The 20,299-nt window shown below is 41.4% G+C and overlaps 4 protein-coding genes across 5 annotated transcripts; 2 read left to right on the top strand and 2 right to left on the bottom strand.

The window, feature by feature from the left end:
- Positions 1-146: 146 nt before the first annotated feature.
- On the top strand, positions 147-3,758 carry LOC114433383 (solute carrier family 22 member 7-like). Its single transcript, XM_028401918.1, has 9 exons — positions 147-592; positions 704-807; positions 875-1,029; positions 1,113-1,281; positions 2,026-2,149; positions 2,234-2,343; positions 2,439-2,653; positions 2,772-2,880; positions 3,005-3,758. Exons 1-9 carry the CDS (start codon positions 212-214, stop codon positions 3,213-3,215), a joined length of 1,578 nt encoding a protein of 525 aa, XP_028257719.1. The 5' UTR covers positions 147-211; the 3' UTR covers positions 3,216-3,758.
- LOC114433372 (pre-mRNA-splicing factor ATP-dependent RNA helicase DHX15) lies at positions 3,746-10,745 on the bottom strand. The gene is made up of 14 exons (XM_028401907.1): positions 10,578-10,745; positions 9,066-9,402; positions 8,784-8,977; positions 8,535-8,694; positions 8,052-8,270; positions 7,798-7,965; positions 7,628-7,714; positions 7,307-7,456; positions 6,391-6,499; positions 6,096-6,287; positions 4,981-5,103; positions 4,597-4,787; positions 4,321-4,490; positions 3,746-4,232 (listed from the first exon to the last, which is right to left on the bottom strand). Exons 1-14 carry the CDS (start codon positions 10,640-10,642, stop codon positions 4,115-4,117), a joined length of 2,283 nt encoding a protein of 760 aa, XP_028257708.1. The 5' UTR covers positions 10,643-10,745; the 3' UTR covers positions 3,746-4,114.
- Positions 10,746-11,344: 599 nt separating this feature from the next.
- Positions 11,345-13,951, top strand: LOC114441035 (extracellular superoxide dismutase [Cu-Zn]-like). The gene is made up of 2 exons (XM_028413778.1): positions 11,345-11,460; positions 11,813-13,951. The coding sequence occupies exons 1-2, from the start codon at positions 11,447-11,449 to the stop codon at positions 12,435-12,437; spliced, it is 639 nt and encodes a 212-aa protein (XP_028269579.1). The 5' UTR covers positions 11,345-11,446; the 3' UTR covers positions 12,438-13,951.
- LOC114441023 (coiled-coil domain-containing protein 149-like) lies at positions 13,938-19,269 on the bottom strand. 2 transcript variants are annotated; one of them, XM_028413758.1, is made up of 13 exons: positions 19,063-19,269; positions 18,298-18,459; positions 18,160-18,198; positions 17,012-17,119; positions 16,770-16,886; positions 16,421-16,593; positions 16,114-16,186; positions 15,891-15,975; positions 15,202-15,349; positions 14,980-15,056; positions 14,829-14,864; positions 14,620-14,691; positions 13,938-14,533 (listed from the first exon to the last, which is right to left on the bottom strand). In XM_028413758.1, exons 1-13 carry the CDS (start codon positions 19,111-19,113, stop codon positions 14,016-14,018), a joined length of 1,659 nt encoding a protein of 552 aa, XP_028269559.1. In that variant the 5' UTR covers positions 19,114-19,269; the 3' UTR covers positions 13,938-14,015. The 2 variants fall into 2 exon arrangements, with proteins under 2 accessions (XP_028269559.1, XP_028269567.1); XM_028413766.1 differs by lacking the exon at positions 14,829-14,864.
- Positions 19,270-20,299: the final 1,030 nt, after the last annotated feature.

Genomic DNA, 20,299 nt, shown 5'->3' with positions numbered 1-20,299 from the left:
CCCTTCTTTAATTATTAGCACTAGCAAATGCTCTTTCACACACACAGAGCTTTGAGTGTGGTTTAGTAAGGTAACATATTCACAGATTTTAATCCTGTAAATACCAAAGGTCAGCTGTGTCTGGATTTGGAGCCATAATTGTGGTCTGCTTCGGCTTAGTATGCAGGCATAGCTGTATGAGGAGACATATTGTTAGCACTGAGCAGCCAACATGAAGTTTGAGGACATTCTTACTGATATTAATGGATTCGGAAGATTTCAGAAAATGATCATAGTGATCAGCTTCATTGGCCGCTTCACACTGCCCTGCCACTTCATGCTAAACAACTTCATATCAGCTGTTCCCTCTCACCACTGTGACTTCAGCTCTCTAGATGATGGAGGTACGTTTGAGAATTTATCCCTGGCTCAGAGGCTTGTCGTCAGCATTCCAGTACTGCAGGACGGGACGCCGAGCTCCTGCCACATGTTTGCGGAGCCTCAGTATCACCTGCTGTTTAACTCCTCTAACATCACTGACGTACCCACAGTGCCATGCCAGAATGGATGGGTGTACGATAACACCACCTTCAAGTCTACTCTGACCTCAGAGGTGACCCTAACATGAACTACTTAATTTACAACAGTCACATGTGTAGATCAGACATCTGATCTTTGCAGAATAACGTGAACTGAATCTATTTTATGTATTTGTTGGTTAAAGTGGGACCTGGTGTGTGACCAAAGACGGAAAAACAAGGCAACTGCTACCATCTTCTTTGTGGGCGTAATGTTTGGAGCCGTGTCCTTCGGAAGTCTGAGCGACAGGTGGCTTAATTTAAACCTTCAATAACACAAAACAGCATGAAGAGTTAAAATTGAGAACTTTCTGTAGGTATGGCCGGAGAATCATGCTGCTGGTGTCCTACGTGTCTGGAATGCTGTTTGCTGTTGCCAGTGCGTTTTCTACATCCTACATCATGTTCGCAGTGCTGAGGTTCCTCACTGGTTTCTGCATCACTGGCATCGTCATTGTGTCAGCAGTGCTCAGTAACTAATATTAATATTCTTTATGCAAACATGTGCATGAAACGCAGATTTAGAGAAAGGAACTCACAGCTTGTGTTTCGCAGGTGTGGAGTGGGTGGACATAAAGCACAGGAAAATGGTGGGAGTGATCGACAGCTTATCCTGGACTTTTGGCAACATGGCATTTGCAGCTATTGCCTATTTGGTGAATGACTGGCGGATGCTGATAGTCAGCATTACATCACCTTTACTCTTAGCCATCTTCACCTGGAGGTAAACTCCTTTAATCCAACCTAAGGCCCCCTCCCTGTGGTACACACTTATCTTTGTTTGGTGTCACTGATTAACATCTGAGGGCCATGGGAGAGGTTAACCAAATAAGTTGGTTTTATTGTTCATGTCTTCTCTTTAAACGTAGTGAAGACTTTGTATTGTTGTATAACATGAGCATAGTTCAGCTGACTACAGGCCATGTAGATATGCAGTAAAATATCTATGACTTAATCATGTCATCCTGTAGGGCAGCGTAACAATATGTAGTACTTCACAAATTATTCACTGGTAGCCTTTGACTGACAACTACTCAGTTATCTTTGAGTGTAAGTGAACATTTGCACCAGTTTTTATGAAATTTCATCACCAGGCATTCACTACAAGGAGACAAAACATAATCCATCTAACAAATATAATAATATTAGAAACTTTCATCCATCAGTCTGTCAACTAGCGAGATCCTTCTATCCACATCCTTTGACATTTTTGATGAAATTCAGGCATCAACAGATACTTTTTTTCCCCCTTAAATTTTCCTTATTAAGTTAAAATGTCTTGAGTTGCAGCTCTAGAAAGGTGTTCACATTAATTTATGAACCCATCTAATTTTCTGTTGTTGTTCTGACATCACACTGTACACCAAACACCTGATGGCTTACAGTATTTTGTGCAGGCATTATTTGTGTTACTTACTTAATGTAAACATATAAAGGAATTCATTCACCTACTCTCCTCAACTTTTAGGTGGATGCCAGAGTCTGCCAGGTGGCTCATTGCCAATGGAAAGCTGGAACAGGCTCAGATGTATTTGAAAAAGTGTGCTGAGATGAATCATAGAGAGAGCTCAACTCACACACGAAAAACAGAGGTTGTACATTCCATTAAATTCATCCAAAGTCTGTTTTTTTCTATAACTAGATTCATAAAATAACATTGCTTTGTATTCTTTCAGACACTATCTACTATTGTTGTGACAGAGAAAAGAGATCGGACCTACTCCTACCTCGACTTAATACGAACTCCTAAGATGAGGAGACTGGCCCTGAGTACTGGTACATTATGGTCTGTGAGGCATTATGTTCAATGAGTTCATGAATGATTCAATATCATGTCTGTTTTCTACATGTAACTCATTTCTACTTCCTTCATCCCAATAGGTTTTGTGTGGCAATTACATTTTATGGCATTAGCTTCAACATCACAGGTTTTGGGCTGAACATCTATCTCACTCAGTTTACCTATGCTTTAATTGAGCTCCCAGCTAAAGTGAGTGTTTACTACCTACTGGATAAGATAGGCAGGAGGAGCACTGAGGTGGCAGCTATGCTGATGGCTGGAGGCTGTCTTGGAATCAACATTGTGATGCCAAAAGGTAGGCAGCCATCTCCACAGAGCTACATCTGAGTGCTGGGTTATGTTCATTTTTAACACTGTCCCAGAGCTGATGCACAGCAACCTGTGTCTAATGTCACACTTGCTGCTCTTCTCAGATATGTCAGTCGCCCGAACGGTGGTGGCAGTCTTTGGAAAAGGGTTTTCTTCATCATCGTTTGCAACAGTTGTGCTGTACAGCTCTGAGCTGTATCCTACTGTTGTGAGGTAACTGTACATGTCTCTGGCTTGTAACCATAACAAATGAAAAATTTTCATTCTTTTATTAAATACAGTGATAAAATGACCTTGACATTTCTCTCTATGACCACTTCTTCTTGAACGCTTTTAGGCAGAACGGTATGGGCTACAACTCTTTCATGGCTCGGTTTGGTGTCGCTGTGGCCCCCCTGATCCTCCTACTGGATGAGGTCTGGAAGGAACTGCCACAGGTCATCTTATGCTCTTTGGCTGTGCTGGGAGGTGTAGTGGCAAGAACGCTGTCAGAGACAAGGAACAGGTGTCTGCCAGAGACCATAGAGGATGTAGAAGAGAATTGGTAATAAACAAGGTCTCTGGGGCGAACACACCTCCAGCTATAAAACGTTATGAAGTCTTGAAGTCTGTACAGCTTGTTTTATAAGTGTCTGCAAGGTTTATTACATTATGAGCCTCATAATTCACTGATAAGTGTTACGTTGCAATCCAGCTGCTTTAGATTGAGTCTCATTCCCACAAGATCCATGACATTGCAAGCTTAGATAACAAAATTGCAGAGTTGCATATTTTATTACACTGGTTTCCAAGTTTAATCGCCAATAGTCTATAGCCATATTAGGTCCCTCTTCTGGAAGATGAAATAATAAATGTGTATGTCATAGGTTTTAATAAACAGTAATTTGGACACTTAGACCCATTTAGTTTCTTTCAGTTTTAAGAGCAGATTTGATCACAAATGGGGCTCCATGATCAACAACACTGTAACTCCTAAATGCTCCAACAGTGACTAAGTCATCACAAATAATCTTTTAAGAATTGAGATTTTTAATCTGGATTTTTTTTTCCCCAATGCAAAAGCAAAACAAAAAAACACTGATTTTGCAACAACAGGCTTTACTAATTAATTTATACAGAGAAATTAAGTCAAAGCTCCTTTATTAAAGAAATAAAGCAAGCACAAATCTTTGTTATGACTCCGCAGTGTTCTAAAGGAAATTCAACCACATCTAAATGACATGTTTCTGATCTTCCTTTTCAAAGTCGTTACAGACAGGTCTAACAACCGCTGTTGATATTTCATCTGACATTACACTTAGTTACAGAATTAACATTGATGACAGAAAAGAAAATCAAAAAATATATAAAAATCAAAAGCCAACTTTTGAACATTAAGATACAATGATACAGAAAGATCTAAAACTATAGTATGCAGTTGTTGTCCAGGACAAGTGTTGGCTATTGTTCAGTACTGAGAATACTCCTTGCTCTCGAGTTTGGCAATGATTCGCTCCAGCTGTCTTTTAGCTTCACATTGTGGGAAGTTACTCATGTCATAGTACTGGGGGGCAATCTTCACCAGCCTGAAGCAAAGAAAGGAGAGAGCCATTAATCAGAGGACCACATCATGAAAAACGTAGCTTATCCCAATTTAAATGTCCATACACATACCACTCTGGCTTGATGTCTGTGCAAGTGCGAATGTAGTTCTTGGTGGTGAGGACAAATTCGTTGTAGAGAACCCACTCGGGTTTGTGGTCCAGTACTGTAGACGGGTGCAGCTGGACCACTTGGTTATCTTTGACTGTGAGGTAATGGCCTGTGCGCTCCAAATGAGCCACCTGCAAGGAGGACCAAAGAAAAGAACATGTTGGAAGGCAGGAGTTGTTAGCTATAAAAAAAAGACTAATAAAAGGCAGCATGAAAGACGCTATTAGATCAGCTCACCTGCATAAAGAAGCCGGTGCAGAGTGCTCGTCGAATGTTGATGTAATAATCTCGGCTGGTGAACTCTGTGCTCCGGCGAGGCAGGTTAAAGCGGTCCATGATCCTCGACAACTGCTGGCGCACGTTATCAGCAGACATCAGTGAACGGTAGTTGATAAAGTTGTCATAGCACCACTGGTTGGACTCATGGTCTGGAAAAGGGGACATGGATTTAGAGTCAGGTGCTTTATTAAAACAACAAGTAAATTGCATGTTGGGCCTACAATTGTATGCCATTACCCTGTCAGACTATTTTATAGGTGACAAAAACAATCATGCAGTTTCTACATAACCTTTGCACCAACATTGTTCTGTACAGTGAAAAACAAAACGGCTGCTGCTCACTTTGTTTGAAGGCGTGGTAGACGTTGAGCAGCGTCAAATGGTCTCCATCAATGTGAGCAAACCTCATCTTGGACTCGTCTGCTGCCTTCTTAGCCTCCGTGGGACGGACAAAACACTGTGGGACTAAACAAGGTTGGTATGGGCCCCAACAAAGCCGCCCATAGGGATGAGTCAAACATTCACAGAAAAATGGAGCAAAGCCTATGATGCTAGGGCACTCGGCACGCTGGGACAGGGCAGGACCACAAGCGCTATCAAAGAGGGGTCTGCAGTCTTTTCTCATGGTCATTCCCAACTGTAATGGCTATTAGCTCGTAGAGAGGGGGGTCATTTAACCACATCTGTAAAACAAGAATTTTCACACAACTACAAAGTGTTAGGGACACCAGCAGGGGTTTGATACATAATGCTTGAGCCTAAGAGCAGATGATTGAAACACTTCTTGGGCTACACAAATAAAGAGAATAATAATATCAATATAAATAAAATAATTAATTTGACAAAATTAGTGTGGTGCCTGCCCTATCCACATGCTTTGGTGATGAAACACTCCTGAAGAGGTTCACTTTCTGTATCAATACGATAAGAAATTCAAATCTACAGTTACAATGTCATCTGGCATTTAAGCTTGTAAATAATTTGCAAAGATGTTTGCGATGACACAAACCAATAATGGAGCTGCAGGTCTAGCAATAATTGCATGGAAATTATGTTCAATATTGTAGAAAAGTATGTTAAAAATTAAAATAAAGTTTTGTTAAGATTAATTTAGTTAAGTTAAATTAAAGGGTTAATATTAGTCTGCACTGTATTATCTGCCAAAAAAAATGTATCGCTTATGAAGAAAACTGAGCATAATTTGTTGCAATAGTTTAACCGTAAACAACGTTATTAAGCCTCTTGTATGTCCCATTAGATGGATATGCTTCTAATCTGCAAATACTGCACATTCAAAGAGATTGACTGCTAATTAGTCAGTTAGCTACAAATACTTTTAGGGAAACATTTGGGGGGGTGATTATTCTTAACACCACCTGTAATCAGAAGTGTTGTTAACCCAGAGAAACCTGGCCTACAGAAGGCAAGGAGGATGTCAGCCCAGTTCTGGGCATTACCTGACAACATGGCAGTAATGGAAAGGATCTCGTTAGAGCAGTTAAACTCGCAGCTTGCAATAACCATCTTCGCCAGCTGGGGGTCCAGAGGAAATTCTGCCATCATGGAGCCCAACTCTGTCAGGTCTCCGTCATCGTTGAGAGCTGCCAGGTAATTCAGCAGCTCAAGGGCTCTCATTAGTGTCTCTGGAGCTGTAGTGAGGAGAGGGGAGTCAGCGATGTCAGCTAGTCATGCCTAACTAGTACAAAGGGGTCATTTACAGTTCACAGTAAAAACTAATGCAGAGTGACTCACCAGGTGGATCCATGAAGTCAAAGTGTACAAGGTCGTCAATACCGAGCTTCTTCAGCTGCAGCACAACAGACCCCAGGTTGGACCGAAGAATCTCAGGGTATGTGTTATCCTATGAGAGGGAAGAAGCCAATATCCAAATGTCAACAATGTAATTTGAATTAAGAGCAATGCAATGTGAGGAAGTTGTGAAGTTGCAACAGGCATGCAACACTCCTTCACAACTTCCTCACAAGAGTAAAAGTTGTAAAAGTGAAATACTTGGTGAGATTTATTCAGTGTATCTCCCATGGCTGCAGTACATTGGTCAGTCTGCTGCCACTGACGTTTTTATCAACACAGACAAACAACATACTCTAAAATGTGGAGCAATGACTAAAAATGCTTAGTTATAACAGGAGATGTAGTTAGATTGGCATTAAAAACATTTTAAGAGAGAACATCAGCTAAGCTCAGTACTCCCTACAGCAAAAGTGATACCTGCAGTACTTGTTGTCATACATTGAAAGCTCCTTCTACAGAATGACTTTCAATGCTACAAGCAACAGATGGGTCTATTTAAATTAGTATTCTGTTATTAATTTAAAATATGTTTTTATAATTTTATTCCATCATACTCCCACAAACCAGACTTTCAGGAGAAGTGTGTTTCCAGTAAGCTGCTGTGTCACAGTGCATCGCTGTGATTGGCCCAGCCATTTCTGAGCCATGACCCCCCCAGAGATATGCTTGGCTAGAAGTGAGTTTATTATCAACAGACCCTCTGGTCCATATTCCACTCCCAGCTGGCCCTTTTGGACTATGCACTGTTTCACTACCAGGAACCAAAATAACATAATTACTTTATGTTTGCACCCTTCCAGTGTGTTTTTGGCTTTATCAAAACCATAAAAAGTTCAGCAAAGTACTACAGGTTTACCTGCATCTCAGTTTTGTAGGCCTTCTCTGTGTAGAGGCGGAAACATTTCCCTGGACGTGTTCTGCCAGCTCGCCCTGCCCTCTGCTGGGCAGAAGCTTTACTGATGGCTGTGACAAGCAAAGACTCCACTCTGATACGAGGATTGTACACCTGCACACACATTCAAAAACAGCAACCATGAGATGAAGCAAAAAATATATCTGCATTTACCGACTTAAACATAAATAAATATCCACCATGTATTTTACAAAACGCACATTATAATCTAAAAAAATATACACCTTATGACTATAAACATTTAGAAGAAACATTTTTACTCACCTTTTGTTTGGCAAATCCAGGATCAATGACAAACACTACACCGTCAATTGTTAGGGAAGTCTCAGCAATGTTTGTTGATACAACAACCTGAAGGAGAAGCACAGGCAGTAAGATTAACATTTTTAAAAAGAGGCAACACTATTTAGCCTGTCCTATTGTTCAAAATGTACCTTTCTTCCTATTGCGCCATTGGGCTTCCTTGGAGGAGGTGGCTCAAAGATCCTTTGCTGCTGCTGTGGGGGCAACGTGGAATACAGTGGAATGATTTTTATGTCGCCAACTTCAGGTCCAAGGTCATCCACCTCACGCTTGATCCTCTTGCAGGCCTCATCAATTTCCTACGAGAAAGAAAATTAAGTTCATGTTTTGCTCTTTGTTAAAAAATGTTGTGCAAAAGACGAGCAGGAAGCAATTTGAGAATTACCTCTTGACCAGTGAGGAAGAGAAGGCAGTCACCTTCATCTTCCTCACACATGTGAATCTGGATGACTGTACGGATCGCTGCCTCGAGGTAGTCCCGTTCAGGCTCGGGTGTGTAAAAGATCTCTACAGGATGTGTACGCCCAGGAATGGTCAGCAGGGGACAGTTGTCAAAGTACACTTGGAACTTTCCGGCATCTAGGGTGGCACTCATGACGATCACCTGTGCAGAAACAGAATCACTGCATTACATCTCACGTCTGTTCCACACTGGCAAACTCCTCTTGCCCACAATGTTGTTATTATCCATAAAGAAACAATAATAATATTTTGAGGTGCTGATTTTTTTTTTTTTAATATAAACAAAATGTACCCATCTATCTATAAACTTGTTGTACAGACTAAGGTAAGTATAGACGTTAATGGATTTTCTCATTAGTGGGTTTATTTAGGAATAATGTTTGACTTTTATCCCAAGACAACACACCTTCAGATCTGCTCTTTGACGGACCACTTCCTTCAGCACTCCCATCAGAATATCTGTGGCTAGAGTTCTCTCGTGGGCCTCGTCCAGAATGATCACACCATACCGCTCCAGCAGTGGGTCATTCATGGCCTCTCGTAGCAACATACCATCAGTCATGTACCTTAAGAAATAACAGACGTGTTAGATTGTGACTAAAAGTACTAACTGTTCTGTGTCTATAATCTCATGTAAACTTAAATCATCACTTACTTTAGTATAGTTTTGGCAGAGCTGCAGTCCTCAAATCGGATGGAGTAACCGACTTCCTGTCCAAGCATGACGTCCATTTCGTCTGCCACTCTTTGAGCCACACTCATAGCTGCCACTCTCCTGGGCTGGGTACAAGCTACTGCACGCTTAGGACCAGGCAAGCCTCTCACCATGTCCACACACCACTGTGGAATCTGCAATACAAACAACGATTATGTCAGAGGTAGATTAAAGTAATGACAGTGAGACAGAGGCTAATCAGAAAAGAACTTCCATTCATACCTGGGTTGTCTTCCCAGAGCCAGTTTCTCCAACAAGGACAAAGGACTGCTGACGGTTGATGATGTCATTGAAGTTTTCCTTGTACTCCCACACAGGCAGCTGTAACCGTTTCTTCAGAATCTCATAGTAGCGTGGTGTGTGCGGCAGGTTGGTGAATGGGTTGATCTGCTGTTGCACAGCCATCTGCTTTAGAGGTGTTAAGCCCAGAGTGGCTGCCGTGCTGTTAGAGGGAGTGCTAGAAGGCTTTTGGTCTCTGTCCCGGTCTCTGTCTCTGTCCCTGTCCCTATCTCTGTCTCTGGATCGATCTTCACGGTCTCTGTCACGATCCCGGTCTCTCCTGTCAACATCAGAACAATGCATTGATATCAACACATACAGTGGACAGAAAACATTATGATGCCATCATCAAGGGGATTTTCAACCCATAGCATTGACAAAAACAACCTGGAGCAGATGTGCCGAATTCACATCATACATGACAAATTGAAAAATTAGGGGGAAAAATAAATTTTCTCTCAGTTAGCAAGCACTGACAATGTGTGACAGTGTGTTCACTCTGTGGTCAAATATTAATCTAAAACCTGCACCCATTACTCTTGTGTCAATAGTCAGTGAACTTGACTTTACAAAACAGCAGAACCAGAGTTGAAATGATGCTCTCCCATATTTGTACCAAGTGTGAAGGCACTTGTTCCACATATTAAAATAAACAGCATAGCTTACACGTTCCCCCCACTGTTTCTAACATGCTGCCAGACAATACACCCCAGTTCGTATGAAAAAAATAAACACAAAATTTGTATGGAAAACGTATGCTCTAAATAGTCTGTGGTTCAAAACGCTGCAAACGAATCGAGTGAGGTTCGTTACTATTATGTAAAACGTCCATGTTTGTTCCCCCTAACCAATTTAACCAATATGTAAACATTTACAAAACAGAATTTCCCTGCACGTTTGACTTTGGCTTTGATAATGTTGCTATATACGATTAAAAACTGTAGCACATACGTGTTAGCAGAAGTAGGGAAATATAGCTAAAGTTTCTGTTATGCTAAGAAATGAGATGTTCACAACAACAAATCATACAGCTTCTGGTAGTATGGCTATTTTAAGAACACCATCACAGCGTTTAAATAGTTGCTAAGGTATGCTAGTCAGTTAAGGCTAGCTTGGAAGGGTTGTTAGCAACTTGCTAAGTTAACGCTAGCCACACATACACGTGCCTCAATGGTAAAGGAAACGTTGATTCTTCGTTTGCTAGCTAAAGCCGTCCCAAGCAGCTAGATGAAGTTATTGCCGCAATTTCACTAGCACTCAAATACCCCGCGACTTAGTAACAGTTTGATACGACATAACGACTGCTAAACCACGTATACATTAAAAGCTTAGGTTATTGTCTCTGTTCTTCATACATCCATGGTGGCTGTTAGCCAACTTCATCAACACCAGCTAACAGTTAGCTTGTGCCTAACTGGTTAAAGCAGGCATTGCTCACTGTAGAGCTTCACCTACCCATCAGACCTCTTCTTGCTGGAAGAGTAATCATCACCCAGATCCAGGCGATGTCTTTTGGACATCTTTAGAGGAAAAAGATGCTTATCCTCAGTCAAATAGCGCGGACACAGCTCTGCCGGGCAACTGTCTCGGTTTTCCTGATTCCGGTACAGGACTGTTTTCTTCTTTTCATTCTAGTGTCAGAGTCACTGTCAGCGCCACCTGCTGCTCTGGAGTGGACGCTGCGTGTTACAACACCCGCACACTTACTGTGTGCAGTAAAATCTTGTCTACAATAAATCCAATATGGATATAATTAACAAGACAGTGTGTTAGATCAGATTGTCTGATCTCAGGAGTTGTACCGTTTGATGGCCACAGGAAGGAATGACCTCCTGTGGCGCTTAGTGGTGCATTTAGGAGGGATCAGTCTGGCACTGAAAGTACTCCTGCACCTCAGCAGCACGTCGTGGAGAGGATGGAAGCTGTTCTCCAGGATCCCTCTGCAGCTGAGACAGCATCCTTCTGTCTGACACTGCTGTCAAGGAATAAAAGAAGCGTTTATTCAAAGCGTTTATTGTCATATGCACAATAAGGAAACAGGTTGCAAAGAGCTTGCAAAAATAAACATAAAATATATACTATGAAAAAGTAAAGTAAAGGCTATTATTATTATTATTATCATTATGTAACGGCTTTGTCTTAATTCTAACCTGCGGCAAACAAAAACACTCTTAAAACACTTTAAACCGTGTCCTGCTCTGGTCCTGCTCCACCCTCTCCACCCTCAGTGACGCCTCCAGGCACGCTTATACAAGCCCGTTAGGAAACATTTTGTATTTTGACTCCGCAGAAGATCAACACGCACATTTTTTTTCACGGAGACTATGCATCTGTATGTGTAAGTGGACTTCGCATTGTATGTTTGTATTTAGTTTTAGACGCGGAAGGTAATGCGACGTGATGGCGACGTGAGCAGAACAATTCGCACTTTTTTGTTAGCTCTACACAGGCCTGTTTGTGGCCTGTATCCATGTTCTGTGCTTTAATTTTAAATTACAAGTCTCACTAATAGGCTCAGTCAACAATGTCCTTTTGGCAGAATTTGAATGCATTTACTTCAAAGGCTACATTTGTATTTCTTAAAAACTTAATGGTCTTATGTCCGTGTAGAGTTGTATAACTAGGCTCCACTGGTAGTAATTCAGTGCCTTTGCTTTACATTTGTCCTTATAACCCTCCACATGCTTCAGGTCAGTGAGTGTCCCTCTGCTGGTTCTGCTGGCGGGCTATCAACGTGTCTCAGCCGACAGTGACAGCTTGGCTCCACCAGAGGTCTCACACCACAATGGCACCATGTATGCAGCCTGCAAAATGAAACCCAGCACCTCACTGACAGAGGGCCTGCCCAAAGTATACGGACAGGCGCTGTTTAAGCAGGACTACCCTGATGGAAAACTCGAAGTACTCCTCCAGTTTAACGGCTTCCCCAGAGACACTGCTCCTCAGCTGAGAGCGGTGCACATCCATCAGTACGGAGACCTGAGCCAGGGATGTGGCTCCACCGGTGGTCACTACAATCCATACGGTGTGCATCATCCCAACCATCCTGGAGACTTTGGTAACTTTAGTCCCCAGGAAGGAAAAATCAATGCAATGTTTGAGTCGGAGGCGACACTGTTCGGAGGCCTGTCTGTGATCGGAAGAGCTGTGGTGGTTCATGAACAGATGGATGACCTGGGCCGTGGTGGGGACGCTGGGAGCCTGCTGCACGGAAATGCTGGCCAGAGGCTGGGCTGTTGTGTCATTGGGATCTCCTTCCCCAGTCTGTGGAATAAGCAGCATAAGCAGTATGCTAGGCAGATGACGAGAAATTAGTGATTCAGTAGTGGCATATATTCAGTCAACTTACGCGGTCCATGGCTAGATGTAGCACAGAATCTGAAAGACTGACAATGGGAGACAGGAAAAGACAGGAAAATACTGTTAAAGGGTTAAAAAGAAGACATTTTTTACCTGAAACAGGTCAGATAAAGACATAAAGTCACAGAGTAAGGATCATGGGATTATATTCCCATCTGATCCAAAGGAAAATCAATGATTCAATAAAATCCACTTCTTCCAATTAATAGCATCTTATCAAAAGAACAAAAACACAGTATGAGTGATTTATTCTACTTCACATACAGAGATGATTGATCAAACTACAGTACTTTGCCAGTGATGTGGTACACTTTAATACTAGATGATAAATCAATTGACTGCTGAGCTTGCATTTGTTTTCCTAGCATCAACATCACATTTGGGTCTTGTAACTAGAAGATGAATAAAACTACTTTTTTAAAAATTAGACCTCAAGAATAAGTCCAACTTGAGTTGAATACCTTCACTAATACACTCCCATCAGCCTTAGTTACATTTTGTTTGTGCTTATTACCCAAAGTTATGATGTCAGCATGCTTATTTTGTACAGAATCACAATGGATGTTTAGAAATTAGACAACCACAGAAAACAATATATTCTACAACGCATTATGTTAAGCATTTCCTCCAGCATGTGATAATACAGCTATTAATCAATATATATTATTGAACTTCAGTTGGTTCTGATGGTTTAACTTCACAGCGGTGTCGGGGTTAAGCCCTGCCGCCTCACTTGTTATTTGGTTCAGATAAGCCTAGAGGCCTTTTCGGGTGGAGTTTGCACATTCTGGGTTTTCACCGGGTACTCTGGCATCCTGACCTGCATGTTTGTACTCTAAATTGTGAGCAGGACTGGTTTTGTTTGTCTCTCCTGTGATACACTGGCAACATGTCCAGGATATATCCTGCATGTTGTCCATAGACAGCTGAGAAAGTCTCCAGGCCCTTGTGACCCTATAGTCCAGGACTAAGTGGGTTCAGATAATAGATGGATGGTTTAACTTCAACTAAGAGATTAACGGCTCAAACACTGAGGATGTCTATCAGTTAAATAAGCAAAAGCACTGAAGAAGTTGTAATTCTCAGTAAATTAGTAGTATTTGTCACAGAACTTTGTTTCAGGATTAACATAATCTGGGTTTTAAGCATTATTACTGGAGTTCCTGGGCAAAATGCCTCTTTCAGTATAAATGAAACAATTGAAGACGTGGTAACCTTTTTGTGATTTTTCACATTGTTCTTGAAGAAACAAAATAAATCTGCTTCTTAAACAGTATTTAGGGGGACAGCATGAGACATAGCAGAGAGCTCAGTAATCTGGATCAAGTACAGCAGGAAAAGTTACATAATCTGTTACATAATCTCAGTTATACCTTTCATGGTGATGAAAATACACGTATGGACACAATTTAAGATGTTTCCGTAAATTCTGACTGACTCATAAAAATAAATAAAGTATCCCTATATTATAAAAGCTTCTTTTGTCATTATTGTTCCTGTTAAGCTACGTGTGAGCATAGCTCTCGGAAGACTTCATGTCTCCTGATGATCACACACATGCGCTTCCTGGTTTGACTGGACGTCCTCCTGCTGCTCTTCAGGAGCGTTAGAGACAGTGGTAGAGGAAACAATGTGAATACTTCCTTCTGTTATAACACGCTCGGTTGTAGCAGTGTCCACTGACTCATCCTCTTGCCCTCCTGTCAGCTCTGAGCTCTCTGAAAGCTGCTGTGACTGGCAGGGGTCTGATGGGTGGGGTTCGTCTGGGTGGGTCGCTGTGAGAGGAGAGGCCCTCACACACTCACTTTCTTCTGTTAAAGCAGTACAATCCTCTGTGACTTGTGACTGGACACTTTCATGATACTCCTCATTATTTGGCATGTCTGTGTGAGGGCTGGCTGGCTCCTCCTCAGGTGAGAGGTATGAAGGGTTCTGGTAGGATGTGTCCACCCTGGCTGCTGATGGTGGGTCTTTGGATTCAGCTGGTGCTTCACAGATGGGGTTTGGATCTTGTGGTGCGCTCTGCTGCTTTTCATCAGACAGACTATCACCTGTAAGAACAGAGAATGTAGACGTTCAACAAATATTGCTTTAACAGATGGCAAAGGACCTGCTGATACATGACATGGATATTAACCTTCCTGTCCAGGAGAGTTTGGCGATTCAGCCCGAGTGTCCTGAGTGTTCAGGATGATGGCATCTTTCCCCCCTACAGCCAAAACCATAATAAAAAGTAAGCTCCTGAAAAGGTTTCTAAAAACTGTTAGATTAGAGATGTGCAAAATCATTGTTAGAAGCCCAGCAGAAGATGCATGTCAGAATTTAAACAGTGTTGGAGAAACATACTTCCATATATTCCCAGAGACACATTATAAGTCAGACCTCCAGGTAGCAAGAAGCAAAAGAAGACAGAGAAGGTATCATTGCAATTAGTTACACAGAAAACAGGTTAGAATGATCTACAGTTATATCAATAACTGAAGTCACATTTATTCACCTGGGAGGCTCCATAATCCAGACATCTCTAGTGTTTTCAGCTTCTTCTCCAACTCTGCTACTCGGCTTCCAAGAATCCTAATAATTATAATAATAAAACACATTGAAGGGACAGTAAAGAGCCAGTTATATCACAACAGAGTGGAAAATGCTGCTACTACAACTCAATTTCCCCACGGGGATTAATAAAGTTAATCTTAATCTTAAGAATAAATCGCCATACTTGTTGATTTGCCGTTGATGCTGGACCACCATGTTCTTTTCGTGGATGGTTTCCAGCAGAGCTGTGGCCAAAGACTTGAGGTCAGAGATGGACTGAGGGGTCACCGGCAAACTGCAGCCATTTTCTTCAGACAGTAACAGCTCCTTCACTGCACAGACATCACGAGTCACACTTACAGTACAAGGTCTTTCTCCATGAGACACACTGACCGGGATAAACATCACTTTAAAACCACAGCATGGAGCTTTGGTGTCAGTCAGAGTAAAAGTACAAACACTGTGTGCTGGCCTGCTCAGTCTGCAGTTTAAGAGTTAACTCAGTTTGGACCAGAGTGACTAAAACAAATGTGGTATTGATCCACTTTGATTGTGCAATAGGCCACATCCCTGAGAGGCTTTAAGCATTAAATGGTTACATGTTTCCTCAAAATAACAGCTAAGAGCTGGTTTTAACGGCAGTGAAAGAAAAGACTGCTCTCAGTGGATATTTGCAGCACTGCTCTCTGAGCTGATCACTTTCTTGTTTGCTGCAGCGTGTTATTACAGTGGCTCCACTCTTTAGCTCAGGAAAACCACTCATTGCAGGAATGTGATAAAAACACTTATGTTGGAGAAGCAGAGACACTCATTAAAACAGCCATGTGTGCAACACTGGATGTGTGAAAATGTTACTCAACATATTCTTCTGACCTTGTTTCGCAGAAAGCACCCCAGTCAGAGCACTACTGTTGGGTTTCCCACAGATTTTAGAGTTCTTCCTGCACTCCAGAGCGCTCTAAAAGCAGATACATAGATTTGATTAATAAAATATTCTTATTTTAGTAAATCACTTCAAAACATCTCATCAGTGAAACTCAGAAACTGGTGTGAAATTATTTAGTAATAACAAAATCATTAAAACAGATCAAATTACCTTATATTTCAAAAGATTCGTCTTGAGTAAGTTGACTTCTTCTTGAAGTTGGTTTAGCCGCTCGTGTAAATACCTGAAAAAAAATGTATTTAAAAACCTTAGTCAGGGAAGTCATTGAGCTTTCATTGAGTTCAGTCTGTTAAAACAGCGAAGATGCTTTCAAGGTGTGAAATTTAAACAATGTTATGTCCAGGTTTACAGCTAATACAGTGTATGTATATTCCTATAGAACAGGAGAAGTCTCAGTTTGAACTCTCTGAACAGTTTGAGCCATTCTAATTCTACAGACAGTCAACCAGTTACGAACCTGTTCTCCATGCAGAGTGCATCTATATCTAAAATCCGGACGTCACTGTTCCCTACGATGTGGTTCATTTCCACATTGAGTCGGTGAGCCTTCTGTTGGAACACGTCCCGCTCTGCTCGAACATCCTGAAGCTCGTCTGTGAGTGACTTCACGCTGTGTTCCAGCACATCGCTCTGCAGCAGCAGACAATGTGTCGGCACATCATGTCATGTCATACTAATACTTAAAGAAAACCCTGGCCTTACTGTCACACTTACTGTTGAGATTAATCTTGTTTGCAGTACATTACAGCTGTTACTATCATTTGCCAAAGAAAGAAACATAAATATGTCAGGTCAGCAGTCCTCACCTGTTCTCTGGCTTGTTCTAACTGTTTGACCAGATCTTCTCTCTCATGAGCAGGAAAGTGTCGAGCACCGACCTCTTCATCTCCCAGCCTCTGTTTGGTGATGGTCATTCGCAGGAGCTGCAGGAAAAGCAGGTAAGAAGAAGCCTGTTGTGTGTAACCACTTTCTGCAGCCAGCATAAATGTTAAAGATCTGTGAGGGTTACTACATAATATGACTAATGGAGAACAGCTTGGAATCACACCTTGTTGTCACCCTGTGCTTCTGCCAGTCGTTGTTTCAGCTCCTTCACCTCCTCAGACAGTTGACCATTTCTTTCTCTGGAGTCTCTCAGTAACTGGGCTAAATTCACCTGGATAAGAAATAGACACATGACCAGCAGTCACTTCTACTGTATACTAGATTTCCATCAAGAACTACAGCGTCCAGTACACAGCAGTACAGAAGCCCTTTTTGTCTTCTCTCTGTTTGTCTTCATATTAGACCCTGCTTCTAAACCAGCAGGTGCTGCTCTAAATCCAATTTTGTGGCCGACACTGTCTGAAATCATCCACCCACTCACTCTCTACTCTCTACAGGTGGAGCTGTGTTGGGAGTGTGCTGGGCTTTACAAAGGGAAATCGTCGGGAAAACACTTTCGGACACTACTGCATCCATTTCTGGTGCCTTTTATTTCATCACTGCTGTCGCATAAATAAAAAAATTCTCTGCCAGCTAAACAAGCCGCTATGTGCCTATAACACAATTTATTATATAAACGTTGTATTATGCGGATGATTCTATAGAATCTGCCACGATTCTGTATATATAGAAGATTGTATAGAATCATCTATATGGATGATGTAGAATCTTCTATATGGATGATTCTACAGAATCGTGGCAGATTCTATAGAATCATCCGTGATTCTATAGAATTGCTAATCATTCTATATATTAGCAATTCTATAGAATCTTCTATAGAATCATGGATAATAAACAAACTTAACACGTCATGGTTCGGATCATTATATTTGTGATGGGTCACGCTGTCCCCATACCTGTTCTACTCTCCAGTTTACTTCTTAGCTTCAATGGATGACTGTACTGCTCACTCACTGTACACTTCTTTTTATAATGCATTGTGGGATGCATTGAGGGAACTACACTATATAGAGCCCTATACAGTGAGCAGGGGGTGATTCTGTACACAGCCCTAGGCTTTGACTACAAAAATGTAAAAATGTAAAGAACTGATTTAAGATTGAGACACTGGTTCTGACCCTGCTCTCCAACTCCTTTGATGGAAACAGGGAACAGCTATACAGACTGTACTGAATGTCCCTTATATTCATGTTACCTTGTAGTAATATGTGTAATGTATTTCTCAGAGCCCTGTAGGTTAAAATGACTTACCTGATTCCGTTTCTCAGGAGGAAGAGAGGGATCTCCATCCTGTTATAAAAAAACAAGAGTGACCATTTTCAATAAATGCAAAATCTCCTAAATGTAACACTCATCAAGCATCTTTGAGACTGTGATATGTCAGCTTACAATGAGTTCTCTGTACTTCTTCTTTAGTCCCTGATGCCGCTCACGGAGCTGGTTGGCCATCAGTTTATATTGATCCCTCTCCTGCTGGCAGGTGTCCAGCTCTTTGGACAGAATCAGAAGAGCTTCTTTCTTACTCTCCAGCTTTTGCTTGCAAACTACAAACTGCAGAAAGACAAAAAACAAAACAAAAAACAAAAGCTTGATTCTGATGTTAGTATTCATTATGATATATCTTAAGGCTTATGTTTCCATCAATCAATGGAAAAAGTTCAGATCAGGTTTTTATTATTTTTTATAAAATAAAATATGTTAATATATGAGAGCCGTGGAGGCAGGGCCTATTTTTTCAGTTCATCTTTAACAATAACAAAGTATAATAGGCTACTTCATAATCCGTGAGTGTTAGATTAATGTGTTGAATTAAATATTTGACATGTAGTGGAGCTCATGTAGAGCACACAGAGGACAGTGAGTGCTTGTTTACATGGCTCTAAGTTAAAGCAGTGTGTTCTTCATCTACAGAGAAACGGAAACAGAAAAATAAATCCTTGTGTCAACACTCCCTACAGGTGTACACAAAGCAGCAGCTTGGATTTAATCCCGTACACTCTGTGTAATCTGTCTATCTTTAATTGTATGTAGGTGCAAACAGACGACAGAGTGTTATGGATTACAACAATATCTTGCTTAAACACGACTCTTATGCAGTGTCAGCGCACATTAGCGCAGCTCCCGTGGCTGCTCTCTGCGCCTCCGCAGGCTCACCTCGCCGATCAGCCCCTGCCAGTCGCTCTCGCTCCTCCTGGACGGATCCATCGCTTGGATTTCTTCCTGCTGCGCGATCTAAGGTCATCAAAGACTCCAAATGAGTTTCACCTGAGCATCATGCTGTTTCGCTTCAGATGAATTCTCTGACATTATCCATCACCAACAGATTAGCTGACGGCAGGGACGCGATATGCATCACTTCCGTCCGTGTGTAGACGTCAGAGTGGCGTCACGGCGCAAAAAAAAAACAAAAACAAAAACGAAAAAAAACTGCCTGGGCAGCGTTTGAATGTATGAAGAGCCTGAAAGTTCAAAAGCACAGACTGTAGCTAAAAGAGCAAGACTCCTAACTAACAAAGTACCTTCTTGTTAATGTAACGATATCACCGTTTTTTTTAAGAATCAAAATCTAACAAAAGCAAAAATATAGACTTAATATATATAAAACCAGTCAATTGCATGTTTTTCTAATTATTTAATGTGTTTTTTTCTTTATTTATTCTCCCAGGTGCACACAATAATATGCTATTTTTGGGGCATTTGCCAAAAGCATCATGTTTACACATCATTAGACATCACAATAGCTTATCTGAGCAACTTTCTCTAACTCTCCCTCAGCTGATTCCAGGACAGCTTTCCTGGGTTTGTCTCTGCCCAGTTTCACACAGTGGCACCTTTTAAAGAGAGGCAGCCAGGAGGACAGTAAAAAATTACTCAACTGGGCTTCTTTTTCTACCACAACCCTGATGGAGAAACGGTCTGTGGTCAGCACCTGCACAACCTCTCCTTTATAGGGCTTGTATTGACTGCCTTTCATTTCCACCTGTTGTCTGTTCCATTTGCACAACAGCAGCTGAAACTGATTCACAATCAGTGTGAATGAATCTCAAGCTGCACTGTTGTGCATTTAAATATAACCTTAACAAGCATAGTTTGACAAATTGAGAATTTTTTAAGCAGGTTTTGATTACAGTGCACTCTTCTGTTCATATTTAGACATGATTTTCTGAATTATTTTTTGTATCAGTGAAAGGTCCTGTGCTACAGGACAAAGCGGGTTCAGCGGATGGATGGATGGACAGACTCCAGGGTGTCGGTGTCTGTCTGATTTTAGCTCTTAAATTAATTGTAATGCGATCTAATCTGGAACAACCCATCATGTTTTATTTTTTATAAATGCGAAATATATAAAAAAAATCAAAAAGTGCCCTGTTGCCCAATAATTATGAAAAAT

This window comes from Parambassis ranga, chromosome 1 (assembly GCF_900634625.1).
Source record: "Parambassis ranga chromosome 1, fParRan2.1, whole genome shotgun sequence".
NCBI lineage: Eukaryota > Metazoa > Chordata > Actinopteri > Ambassidae > Parambassis > Parambassis ranga.
The sequence above is the reverse complement of the archived record's forward strand: the minus strand, read 5'-3'. Positions and strand labels throughout refer to the sequence as shown.